The sequence below is a fragment of the Argiope bruennichi genome, chromosome 7 (genome assembly GCF_947563725.1).
Source record: "Argiope bruennichi chromosome 7, qqArgBrue1.1, whole genome shotgun sequence".
NCBI lineage: Eukaryota > Metazoa > Arthropoda > Arachnida > Araneae > Araneidae > Argiope > Argiope bruennichi.
Window position 1 is genome coordinate 4,427,393 of NC_079157.1, and position 14,195 is coordinate 4,441,587.

At 31.9% G+C, this 14,195-nt stretch overlaps 1 protein-coding gene across 5 annotated transcripts in view; it reads left to right on the forward strand.

Annotated features, from left to right (window-relative positions):
* The window catches only part of LOC129976061 (uncharacterized), a 180,552-nt gene that overhangs the window by 90,362 nt on the left and 75,995 nt on the right, over positions 1-14,195 (forward strand). For all 5 annotated transcript variants that reach the window (XM_056089420.1, XM_056089419.1, XM_056089421.1 and 2 more), the window contains exon 4: positions 6,718-6,981. In XM_056089420.1, the coding sequence (XP_055945395.1) occupies positions 6,718-6,981 (264 nt within the window). The remainder of the gene's footprint in view (positions 1-6,717; positions 6,982-14,195) is intronic.

The following is a 14,195-nucleotide window of genomic DNA, read 5'->3' on the forward strand; positions in this document are numbered from 1 at the left end:
TAAGGGGCTTGTTTTGGATTTTATGAATGCCTTGACGATTTGTAAAAACTTCACATCATGAAATCAAGGATTTTTGATCTCAAGGATTCCAACAATTCAACTGAGGGAATTGAAGAATCATCATCCTCACCTTGAGGAACAGAAGATAGCTAATTCTAAGATTCCATTTTTTGGATTGATCGAGCGACCTCGCATGGAATAAAGCACGGAATTTAAAGATATAAATTGTCGGTTGTCCACCTACTCAACTTCATAAGTATCAATTCCCTTCAAAAATATCTTTTGTGTACCCGCAAAACGAGATTTTAACCAAATAAATAACATGGTTAACTATTCAGTATTTTTTAACGTTTTATTGTACGGAATGTTATAAAATATCTGCCGTGATTGTAAAAGCTGGTATTCGATTTTTTTGCCTTTTAAGAATGTGCGATATAATGGAATATGATTAGGAAATGGTACTTTGTGGTGGCGAAGAGTGGTAAGGAAATAGTTATAAATGAAGGTGTTTTTCACATCGGGTATAGTTAATTCGGTTATCATTTGATATACGTCCAAGTAATACGATAAGTTTTTGTGCTAAGGTGGTAAGATCTCGGCTTTCTGTACGGATTATATTAGCTTCGAAAACCAGTTTGACCCAAGAACCGCTATTTAAGCGAGTTTAGTACACGTTAAATCTGTCAGGGACAAATGTCTTCTCGTTATTAGGATGCGGAATTTGGAAAGGAGGTGCCAGCTCAGGTGTCGTTCATATTATCCGAGAGAGATATATGTTCAAATTTCACTTCCGTCCCAAAATAGCACTAGTGTTTACAAAAAAAGAAAGAAATCGGGGCATTAATATAACTAAATATGTTCTACATCACATGCTTATTGACAGCTAGGTCGTTATACGGCCGCACGTTTAAATATTTATAAAAATATCTTTCTTGATTTGAGTTTAAATTACATTTCGTCTGCTTCTTACGTATGTAGCGATATATTGTATTCAGTATCAACAACAGAAATTATAATTTGTGGACTGCCACAATCCCCCATTTCCGCATATTCCATCCTTTAAATGTTGATACCTTAGGTTTACCTTCTGACTGCTCTATTTTTAAAATCAGTATTTAGATGCGACATTTGCAAATAAGTTCAAATATTGTTTAAATAAAACGACTGATTCTATATATGGCACGGCAACAATATGATGTAATAAAAATCTGTAATCGTGAAAATAAACACTCCAAATTGCGAAAAACACGGTGCAATAGAAAATGGACTGATTGCCAACCTGCGGAAATCGCTAGGTTAAGCAGGTGGAGGGTTAATTTTATAGACATTGAATAAACATGAATTTGTAAGAATTGTATATTTATTTTTAAAAAAATCCTAATTTACTCAACAAACATTTTCGAAACATTTGTTATCATGGGAAGAGAATAAAATCATTTCCCAAAGGTAGCTCCACATTTTGAAGCGATAATAATATGCTACTTGTTATTTATCCCATGCGATCTACTTTCATATAAATCTTTGCCTAATGAGGTTACCTGGATTTCTTTCCACCTTACTTTATAAAATGCAAGCAACATTATTTTTTATTTATGGGCTGGGAATAGGATTTAATAGTCCAGTAGCTCAGAAAATGATTAAACCGATGATGCTTTGGGATCTCTCACTCAACAAGATTCGCATTCTAAAGAGAAAAAAAGCTTCACCATCTGCATTTTTCCGCCATTAAAAATTCAGCTTTCCTGAATTATTTTTCTACGCGTTTAAGAATTCATATCCCTTTCTTTCCAAACTTTCTTCCATTTATTTTCAGTCTTCGTTTTTGCATAATGCATGCCGCCTCGCAAAGCAGACTGAAGAACCACTCGCCGGCAGTTTTGAGTCTTGTTTATGATCAGCATGCCATGCCGTAGAAGTCGTAGACTTGTGTAATAAAAGAATTTATGCTTATGTGTTGAAGACATTATGCTTGTTTGCAACTTGTTACTTTCTCGTTTAAAAAATATAAAGAAAATGTTGTAACCATAAAAAAAAAAACTACGAACTCGATATTTTGACGAATCTCCATGTTTTATAGACCTCTCTGAGTTTAAACACATTTTTTGGTATTATGTCTATTTGTCCGTCTACATATGACAAAGGTGCTTGAAACGGATGAAATTTGCTATAGGGTCTTTATACACAATTTGAAGATTTCTATGAAACTTTAGGCAGAATTCATTTACAGGAGGTCTGTCCGGCTGTTGGAATATAATCTAACACAATAACTATTGAACGAAGACAGTTGGATAGATAAAATTTAGTACACAGATTTAACATGTGTATTGTAGGTATCTGTCAAATGTTGAGCCAAATCCAAAGAAGGCCCGATCATCTGCCCATTCATACTTTCAGAAGTATGTAAACACGATAACTTGAAAATGCAATAACAAACGCATCCAATTCGATATGATTTTGAGACGGCCATTGCAGTTCTGTCACAGTTTGGTCTCCATCGTCTGGGGAAAAACGCCTCTAAAACACGAATTCACCTTTATTAGAGAGTATGAGAGAAAGTTTTGAGGAGATCATTCCTCTGGTTAACAAACTTCCATGGCCCTTTTATTATAATTTTGCATTTAAAATAGCTCTTACTGATCTGGTAAGCCTATAGATTTCCTACATTTCTTCAGCTATTGCAAATGAATGGGTGTCATTGTGAATAAAAATCTTGATGGCTGTTTTAGCTGTTGAAGGACCCGTCTCATTTTTATTTTGCATAGATTAATATCTTTACAAACTTAATTCCTCTTTTTTATAATTGATTTTTTGAGAGAAGATAATGAAATAATGGAATGCAATATAATACTTTGGAAATCGGTTAAATGGAGTGTTTTCAAATCGAATGTATCCAGATTCCTTAAGTTCCTGCTAACATAATGTAATCACGGCACATATAAGATACAAATTTATTTGGTTAATCTGAAATTGGAATGAGATATTGTAAATTTAAAAAAAAATGTTTTAATGAGCTGAATAAGTTCGTATGCTTCGTTTTTAGTCATTAAATAGATAGTTTTTAAGATGAGTAACACGATGACATACATGGAGTCGAAAGTTTATCATTGACTCTAGTACTTGTTTGTTTATTTATTCAATAAAAATCAATGAAACTTTATTTTGAAATAAAACTTGGATCACGTTAAATAAAAATGAATGATCGAAACATTTTTAAGCGACAAGAAATAATGAAAGCTTTGTTTCAAAGTCTCATTTTTTAGTTTGTCGTCATTTTTAATGTGGCAAACGCAAAAAGAGCCAGGCAATCCAAATATCCTGATCCGAATGCCCCCGAGTCCTGCGAAAACAGTTCCTTTCTCCGCTTCGACTCTTAGAGTGTATACAAATTTTAGCTCTTTACTGAAATGTTTATTTTGAATTTTCACCTGGTGAATTGGTGTATGCTTTAGTTTTATATACTCTTTATTAAAATTATTTAATTTTGAAATGTGCTGAACTTAAAGTACTTAGAAATTTAAGAGCACCAGAAATTAGTTTATTAAAATTGCAAATTTTATTTCCAGTTATAAATAATCGTTTTACTCTAATAACTTTTAGTTCTCTTTTTAAACACGGCTTAGTTGAATGAAACAACCTTGCTTGAAATGAAACAACTTCCATTCGATAATGAATTGCATGAACATTGCAAACAATGATTTATTTTATCTGATACATCAGGTAAAATCATAAGTGAATATGTATATATGTAATCTGTACGAAAAATGGCATTTTTATGTAAACGAGTCATTGCAATTTCTTATGAAGGATTCTTTTTAATATTTGTTTTAAAATATCATTTCTATCAAAACCCCGAATTGGACAAATAAGTGCAAAATAAATTCCGTTTATTTTAAAATAAACGCACCCATACTAAAAGTTGAATTATAACATAAAAGTTGTTCCAAATACGATTTTTTTCATCATTTCTATGGAAAATAGTAGCACATTTTGACTTCTTTAAAAACTTCTTTTTGTTATACGACTATGATGTTTTTCAACAAATATTATATCTAACTTTCAAAACAGTCTTTTTCGAATGCGTTTCTTGAATTTCATCTTTCCAATTTCGATTGAAAATAAAACGTATTCTGAAGCAGGAGAAACCAATTTATATTTTATTGTAACTCTTACCCGTTGGCTTAGATACTTTTTCGCATCGCAAACCGAACAAATACTTGACATGGAGTCTACATTCACCATGCTTTCATACTTACTAAGCACTTCTATTCCATTGTGTAACATTCAAAGTTAACATTTTTTCCTCAGCTTTTCTAACTTTTTTATATTTAAGTCGCGCTTTCTCTTCAGTGACTCGCTGCATTTTTTCCCCATGAATATTCGCTTCAAATCTGCGTTATTTTTTTCAACAGTTTCTATCTTTAATCTGCATTCTTTTTCAGCATTTTCCGATTCCTCCTATTTTGTTTTGTTTTGTTTTACATTTTTACGCTGCTGAAGATTTGTCAAAAATAGCAAGTTTTTTTTAAAAATAAAGATTCAAACTTCATTTTCTCTTTACATGTGGACGCACAAGAAGAAACAACAAGAGATTCTTTACACAATAACACTTTATTTTATCTAATTTAAAACGTAAATTTAAAAATCTTTTAATGAGCAGAATATTCTACAAAATATGCACTGCAAAATAAAATACAAAATGACAAAAAAAAAGTGATTTAAAAATTAAAATACGAAAACATAATATATCATCTTGTGTGACAGTCATCATAAAAATAAAATTCTACGCTGCGTGCGCAAATGTGTCATCACTATATTTTATCTATTGCACATATACTACGTGGGAAATAAATGCAGAATACGTGGAGACATGTGGAATTCAAAATCTTTGCCTCAAATGTTACTGCACAGGCTTGTTATCATCAAACTGATAGTGAAGTTTCGCAAGAAGAAAAACGGGAGAAATAAAGAGGGGAAATTGGAAAATTTACGCAGGAAGGTATTTAAAAGGAAGATTTAACTAGAAAAAGGATTCCTGATCTTAAAAATGATACAAGAATAAATTCTACAACGAGAATGTATTTAAATCTTTCGAACTTGCTACTTAATATTTTACAAATATAATTAATTCAACTATTAAAAATTGCATGATGCTAATTCATTATTAACCCATTACATTAATTTCATTTTGCTAGTCCATTACTGTGCGAAATTTGGTCCCGATATGTTAACCGCTGCGGGGGAAGGGGGGGGGGAGTAGACTGAAAACGTCTCGCATGCACACACATATCATATATAATATTTAAAAGGGTAGATAAAAAACAACTATCTAAAGTTACAAGAAAATAAAAGATCGTTGAAAGATTGAATATAAATTGGAAATTTGATTATATTGTCTGTACATAGTCAGCGTGGCTCAAGAGTAAAGTACGCGCTTGCAATGCTCAAGGTCAAGGGTTCGCATCTCAGCCAAGTAGCATTAATTTAAAGGTTGAACTTAATTTGAATTTCTTATTATTCATTTTTTAATGTTCCAGAAGCTTCTAGAACTTTCAATGACCTTCTTTATAATTCTAGATTATTCTGTATAGGTATAAGTTCCACAAGTAGTGGGATGAGTTCTTTGCCTGCATGTTACGAGTTGCTTAAAACTAATAAACTTGATATAGTGCTACTTTGTGACTTATTATTCTTTGCATCTTCGTGACAATATTCATGATGCATTTTATTTTTAGAGAAGCATTATTAACTTTTTTCTAAAATATCACTAGCAATTAATTTTTCTTTGCATATCATTTTCCACGCCTCTAGCTTTTGCATCTTTATTTGGTCAGTTATTCTTAATGGAAATATTATTTACTTACTAGCAAACAAATAAAAAAAACCTTTTCTAAAGGCATTCTTTTTGTGTTATCTTATTTTTCCGAGTTCAATTTATGTTTAATTCTGTTATAAAATTTGTGGAATCTTGAAAAAAAAATTTTTTTTCAAAATGTTTACCTATGATACGATTTGTATTGAATAATATGTTAACCCTTCTTTGATATGTTTTTTTTTTTCGAAATAAATCGGTGATATAATTTATGCTCTATATTAAAGGTAAAAGGTTTTTAAAAATCCTAATATAAATAGATAATATTAAAATAATTTTAAATAGTATGGTGGAAAAATCCACCATCATGCAAATTTACATGTTAAGCTCATTACAAAATTTTCAATGTCCTCTTCTAAATTTCTCCACTTATTATCAATTTTATTAGCAAAAAAAAATCTCAGGTAAGTTATAAAAAATATTTAAGAAATCGTACGTTTTTTCCAACCACAGCAAACAGCGGACCGACAAGTTCAAACCCCGCTATAATGATAGTGACATTTGATATTTTTAGACAGCTACCCTCCCTATTACGCAATAGTCGTGGAAAAATTTTCCTGATTCAACCAATTTACACCTGTTTTGAGTACATATTTTTTTTTTTTGTTCACTAAATGTAATGGTGGAAATTTCTATCATCATTCAAAGAAGTGTTAACTTATAATTTTTGATTAATTTATAAGAAATTACGAGAGTATAACTTTTTTTGTTATCTGAAACACGCAAACATAAAAATTTGAAAAAAAAAAAAAAAAGAGTAGAATTTTAATTAGGATATTCCATCTTTACAAACATGAAACAAGTTAAATAAAATCACGTAAAAATACAAGCATTTTCTCTATCTTCAGGTGCCATGTTATGGGAGAGGAACATTACAGATGCCTCCGGCGTGACCATTCGCAAAGTTGTGTTAGCAGGGAAGCCTTCGACGGGCCCTCTCCTCATAGCCCTCAGCGATGAGGAAATGTTTCTGTTGGTGGCTAAAAATGGCACGCTGGTGTCGACCATCGACCTTCCCTGCTCGGGGACGGTCGGGCTGAAGCTGGTGGGATCGTGGTCAGCTGAGAACGCATCGTCCTGGACTCTTGTTTGCGAATATGGAGATAGTCTCGGTAAGTCTCTTCATTTTAAATGTAAATTTAATGTGTTTGATATTCGCCAGCTCAGAAATTAGATAACCTCTCCGATACCCTACGGTAAATGAGAATTTAATATTCAGCCATATTTCATGTTCCTTTACAACTATTTATTAAATAGGTAAAGTTGGCAAGTACCTAGGGTGTCGCAGCCCGTGTGTTTCGGAGTCTCTATTTTTTTTTTCGGTATCTTCAGAACAATTTAATTTTGTATTTTTATTGAATTTGCAAAGGTGGTGCTCTCGAGCTTATTAAAATTAAAGTTTGGAACATTATTCTAATAACAATTTTAATTGCCTTTTGCAAATCTAATATTACGTTGCTTATAATTCTAAAAGAAAAAATAGGTTTATTTATAATGAAAAGAAGTCCGAACTCATAATTAAATCAAATTAAATTGTGTTAAAAAGTCTTCACTTTTTTTTTACTGTTTTGCATAAAATTTTTTTGAATATTAATTTTGAATTTTTTTATCTGCGATATACTGAAATCAAATTCCTTGAAAATGAGTCACAATTAACATTTTATTATTCCATTTAGTCAAAAATTTGTTACTTAAAATTATTCATGTAGAGATTAAATCAAAATCAATAAAGATATCTCATTTTGAAAGTGGATGAATGAGAAAAAGAACCTTGGAGGGTTTAATCAAGGCCTGTATTTCAAACATTAAATTTTTATGATTGGAACATATTTCAGCTATAGCAAACGGATCTGATAAGTAACAGTTCAATGTCATTGTGACAATTCCATTTTGCAATAAGGAATAATGGAAAAATAATAAGAGCATAACCATTCTAACATCATCGAACAGAAATTAAGGGTAGGTCACATATATTAAAGCAAAATATTTTTGTAACAAGATGTAAGATTGCAAAAGCAAAAAGTGATCGATGCAGGGGGGCTTATTTGCCAATGAATTTAGTAACAAAAAATGAGTCCTTTAGGTAAGGTGTTCCACTCTCTTAAATAATTCATAATCGCATAAAAATGAAAACATTATACAAGTCACAGGCACAGCCAGTGGTAGAATGGCAAGCATAATTATTAGTATAAACGATGAAATACCTATAATTTATGTGCAAAGAATTTGTTATTCGAAGCTTTGCATATTGTTATCATGCAGTTGTGGCCTGCTGTTACAAATCTACATCTCGTTAATCCAGTGTTGCACATACTGGTGTTTCCGTTTCTTTTACTTAAGTCAATTGCAATGAGGGTCTATAGTGATTTCCCTTTGCAACCTTAGTTTCAACTTTAAAAAAAATGATTTGCTTCTAATTGTTTAATCTTCGCTTAAAAATTGCCCTATCAATTCAAAACTATCTTGTATATTAAATGGGAAAAAAAAGTTGCAGTTGTAGTAGAAGTGAGAAATAATGATCATGGGTATTAGCATTTCTGATCTGTGAATTCCTGTCTTTCCCCTGTTATCATATATCTTAATGTCTTTGTTTTATAATTAACAGCCCTATTTTGAACATTATTTTGTGTTGAGAGCTCTTTTTAAAAGACAAAAGTTGCGATCAGAAGCATCCTTGTTTTCATCAATGTTGACAGTGGAAAACACTGTTACTTAACTGTTTGTCTGTTTCAAGGTGGTAGAAGCAACTCATTATCAATAATGTAAATGCATTTCAAAGTTTCATTCGTAAGTTTTATTTAAAAAAAACTTCCATTCTTTAAAAGCTAAACCAATGAATACAAATTTCTTTTTTCTTTTTTTTTTTTTTTCTAAGTCGCGAAACACGGTGCATGCCTCAACTTGAGGTTTCTTGATTCTTAACATCTAGCTACTAATAGTTTCGAAAGCAGTACCTACTCTTTGAACGAGAAATAACACTTTAAATCGTTTTAGATAATTCTGTTAAATGAAGAAAAAAAATGACGCTTTTTTATACACAATTAAGAGAAATCCATCTTTAATTTAATCCTTCGCAATTTGAAAATTAATGAAATTATTTACATTTGAGCATAAGGATTCCTTTTAGTGCTTAGAAATCTCAAATAGTTATAGATTTACTATAATTTCGGAAAATGAATGTGAAAATGTTTGCTCTTATACGACTTTCATAATAATCATTATCCAGTGAAGACGGCCCATGTGCATCCTGCACAATGGACGTAGAAAGGACAAAGATGGAAAGGTTTCGCTTTATTTGGGTTGTGTATTGTACATTTTGGGAGATGAGAATGGATATGGTGTTACAGCATGCACGTTTGTTTTGTGATATATATTGTACAATAACTCCATTCAGATGAAATTTCAGTTATAAACAATCGAAATACCTGTCTTTTGTGTAGTTTATTTTTTTTTATCAACTAATATATCATTCAAGCGATTTCTTTGCATTTTAATATCGTGCATGCATTGCAAACGATTCATTTATTCATATATTTGATAAATTGTCAAAAGTTTATCGTAAACTTTTCATCTATTTTCATTTACTTCATTTGAATTTATTATTTTTGAAACAGCTTCATAATTTCGATTATTTTGTGTAATATTTTCCCGGAAAAATGCGACGCAGGGATAAAGCCTAGTGATGAATAGCGGAATATTTTTCAGAACATTTTCGCAGAAATTAATTGAATGCTATTTTTGTTCTGAAATCATTCTTGGCGGATTATTTGGCGAAAATAGTGACAACCTAGCAAACATGCTGTGCAAATAAGACAAAGTATCTGGCAAAAGCAAACCTTAAGAGTTTTCCTTCTTTCCTATCCATTGATTTGTAGCAAGTGTCACGGAAAATAATATCGTCACAGAACATCTATCGAACTGAAGCACCGGCCACATGTTAACTCTCACGGCCGCCATTACAATCCGGAGAACAAAGAGCGGTGCAGGTGGTCTTGGAGATTGTTTTCGTACAACCCTCAGAATTCCCTGTCATGTCTTTGCCATCTCATGCTGCTCTATGATGTCATTACCCTGCCTGCAGGAGCCATAAAACTTTCAAGAATGATCAATAAAATGATTTCTATTAAGCAGCTTTATATACTTCCACGTTTTATGGAGAAGCGTTAGAGGCGAAATAATGGACGTGACGGTTACAGAGGAATTTGTAATTTCAAAGTTAGATAAAAGAAAGATCAGCGTTGGGCTTATGAATTTCTTTGAAATCCTCTTCTTTTTTTATTGTTATTGTCACTAGAACTGGATTTAAACATGTTGGGTCTTCAGGCAATCCGTTTCTCCACCCACTCCGCTTTTTCTTTCCGACTTCGAAAACTACATGTTTATTTATAGTTTTTAATTTAATCTATAGTTTATACTAATTAAATTAACTTTCTAGTTTTTTAAAAACAAATATGACAAATAAAATAAGAATGCCATTAATCACTTATTGTTTTCTTTAAGATTTAATAATTTGTATAAGAGGAATTTCAATTTTTTTAAATAGTAAAAATAAGCTAATCGAAAAAGTTGACTTCTACCAAAAAGTTGACTTTCTCCTCTTCCCGGGGCCACGGTGGCACTGATGGTAAGGTCCCGGCTTCGAAACAGGAGGGTTTCAGATTCGAGACCGATTCCACCGAAGAACCGCCGTGTAAGGGGTCTGGTGCACGCTAAATCTAAATCCGTCGGGACCAAACGTCTTCTCTTTAGTGTGGTGTAGAAGTTTGGAGAAGGGGGATCAGCTCAGGTGTCGTCCTCGTCCTCTGACCGTGGTTCAAAATGATGAGGTCCGTTCCAAAATAGTTCTAGTGTTGCTTTCAAACTGGACGCTAATATAACTGAACTAAATTATCCTCTGACAAAATAGCCAACCACAAAAAATTTGGTAATACTGATCATCAAACAAAGGAAAAGAATAGTGAAAGACAGAAAACATAAGAAATCCTGAAACTTTATCAAATTAAAATGGAATATTTATTAAGTTCAAGGACGCATCCTTTTCAGTCAATGAAAGCAAAGCCAGATTGCCTTGAAAATGCCGAGGAAAAAACTCCTCGTGACCCATCCAAAGTTGCGGGAATGCTTCAGAAAAGCCTACCTTTTCGATGTAGTTCTGATTCAGACGTGATGCACGAGTTTTTGAGCTCAACTCAAGTCTTGTGCGGACGCTGAATTTGAAAGCCTGCCACTCATACTGAACTATGGATCATGTGACATTTTAATTCTTTGTACTCGAGGATTAAAATCATTAACTAATTGTTTTCTTTAAGATTTAATAATTAAGTGGACTTTCAATTTTTTTTTACATAGTAAAAATAAGCTAATCAAATATTCTAAGGTCACCATTCAAATATTCTAAGGTCATCATTCAAGACAGTGCATAATTTTGACGTTTCATTTATTTATTTTTCAATTTTGATTGTTAAAAATACCTACAGAAATAGTGAAAAGATGCAAATTAACTTTTCAGAGAAATTCAACCTGAAACAATTATATATATTTATTTTTCGGGACAATAAGCAAGTCCTTGTATTAAGTGAATAATTTTGCAACGAATTACTTTTCCGAGTTGGTCAAATAATGCACATAAAATTTGGTATCAATTTAATTTTAAAATTCATCATGCATTTTGCTCAAAAAAAAAAAAATAGTTCGAAATGTCCTATTTTATAATGATTTATCATGTTCGGCATTTCAAATGTCTATTTTCATCCGATTTTAATGCGTCAGTGAGTTTATTCTTTGCTCGGAAACTTTTCTATCAAGCAATGTTTCGAAAAAACTCAACATCAAAGAAGCTACGATATAGAAAAACATTCAATGATTCGAAATATGTTAAGGCATTGACGAGTAATAAAATTCTAAAAAAATTTGCAATAGTTGCGCATACTTAGAAATCCTTTGGAATAGCCGATATGAATTAAATTCACTAAATAAATTAGAATATTGGATATTAGAATTAAATATTGAAATAATTCGTAGATGGAATTAAGATTTTCTTTTACTGTTTCTACGCTGGTTTTATAACGCATTGCGTAGTATAATGCTCGGTTTTATGTTTAATTTATGAAGTTATAGGAATTATTTTAAAAAACACAGGTACCTTCCTTATATACGATTATTTCTTAAATTTCGAAATCATATTTAAGATGTTAGCAAGCATTCGGATATTTAGTTATAGAATTAAATTATTTTGATCCTCCTGTAACATTAGAGCAGGGGTGGGTAGACTTTTCCAACATACCGATTACTTTTAATTTTTTGAAGGTGTTGATGCCACCCAATGGCGCAAGTGTGAGGAGCTAAAAATAGATCTACAATATTTATTGTAACTTATACGGAATATGTACTTATCTACTTAACTGCAAACATAATAACAATAACCACAAATATAATATAAAATGATGCACTTAATATCAAACAATTCAAAATACATTGGAAAATAAATAATTTTCATTCTAAATTTAGTTCTAGTAATATTTAGAAGAATATTTTTTCCGCCAATTTTGAATATCTCGGTATATAATTATTAACTGCTAATCTTTCACTGGATTCTAAGTGGTCTTATATGAGACGGGAACGATATGCATCTTAATTATGTTTATCGTTGAAAATGCAGATTCACACAGGTAAGTGGAGCCCAAAGAACGATGTTAAATGATATGCAACTTTTTTTAGGATAATTTACTTCGACCATTAGATTCAAAAAGTTATGCTTAGGTTCTGAACTACGTGCTTTAGAAATGCCATTTTGAAAGAGAAAAAATTCATTTTCCTCAAGCGATAAAGAGAATGTATAATTTAAATTTTCAGTTATTTATTCCTCATCAACATTGCCAAATGAGTAACACATGAATGTAACAATTGGCTCTAGTCTAGTAAATTCTTGAAAACATCCCTCGAATTCGGGGCGAAGTTTTATTATTTCATCACAATATTTCTCGTTGTTTAATGTACTCCGCTTTTAAATAACTCCTCAGAAATATTTTTGTAATTTCTCATCGGTGTTCGATAAATGTTTCTTATAGTGTGAGAGTCTTGGATCTTAGTAAAGGCAGTCGCCTAAAATTGTCTTGGTGGTCCACTGGTCGATCGCAATCGACTCAATGTCCACCCCTGCTTTAGAGCATGCTGTAAAATGCCTCAATGTAAAAAGGGGATCTAAATTTTCATATATCACACAGGGTCAGAAAAAACTCTTTAGGGGACCCTTAGGTGATGGAAATCTCGAGCTCCTTTTTAACTCCAAACTTTAAAACCTAATATTATTTATCGATTGTAATTTAATTTTTACGCAAGTAGTTTATAATATCAAATTTTGACGAACTGAAATAATAAAATCCTTAATTTTAAATCATTTTCTAAAAAGTTGGTTTCAATGTATTACGTATGAAAAATGCTGAAATTTAAAAGTAATTTTAAGCAAAATAGTAGAAAAATAGCAAAACTTTTCTTAACCTGTATTATATATAAATAAGAATTGACATTTTTTCTTAAATTATAAATCTTCGCATTTTTTTTTGAATTATAAAAAAACATACAAAGCCTGCATATTTTAATTCAGGAATGTTAGCGGAATAATATTCCAAATTTAATTAAAACTATATCTTGTCTTAGTTTGTATAAGTTCACACAGCCTTTAAAATTAAATGAATGCACACAATTAAGTAAAATGTCGCAAAAAATATCTCGAGGACCCTCTTGAATTCCAATTCAGTTTGCTATTTCGCTTATTCAACAATCGAGCCCTGCCGTTGCATAGAAACGGCGCTCTAAAGGGTGTTTCAAAAAGAACTATTGTAAGAGGATTTACGTTATCGTTGAACCTTTTATTTGGAAACTGTCATTAATTAAGACATACTGTCAAAATGCCCTCATATTGGAAATGATTTAAATTTTTGCACCGTGTTATGTTGAGAAACGTTGCCATGCTGAAAAGTTGTTTGTAGTGTAGAAATTCTCTATTATAAAGCTACTACGGTACCTTGTCCATGCCAGATAATAGGGCCACGGTGGCTTGGTGGTAAGGTATCGGCTTCAGAACATGAGGGCTTCAGGTTCGAGGTCCGATTCCATCGGAGAACCGTCGTGTAAGCGGGTCTTGTGCACTCTAGATCTGCAGTCATCCCTCTTGTGTGGTGGGGAATTTTGGAAAGAGGGGATTCCAACTGAGGTGTCGTCCTCGTCATCTAACCATGGTTCAAAATGACGAGGCCCGTCTCAAAATAGCGTTAATGTTGCTTTAGAATGGGGCGTTAATATAACTAAACCGAACCATGCCAGATAA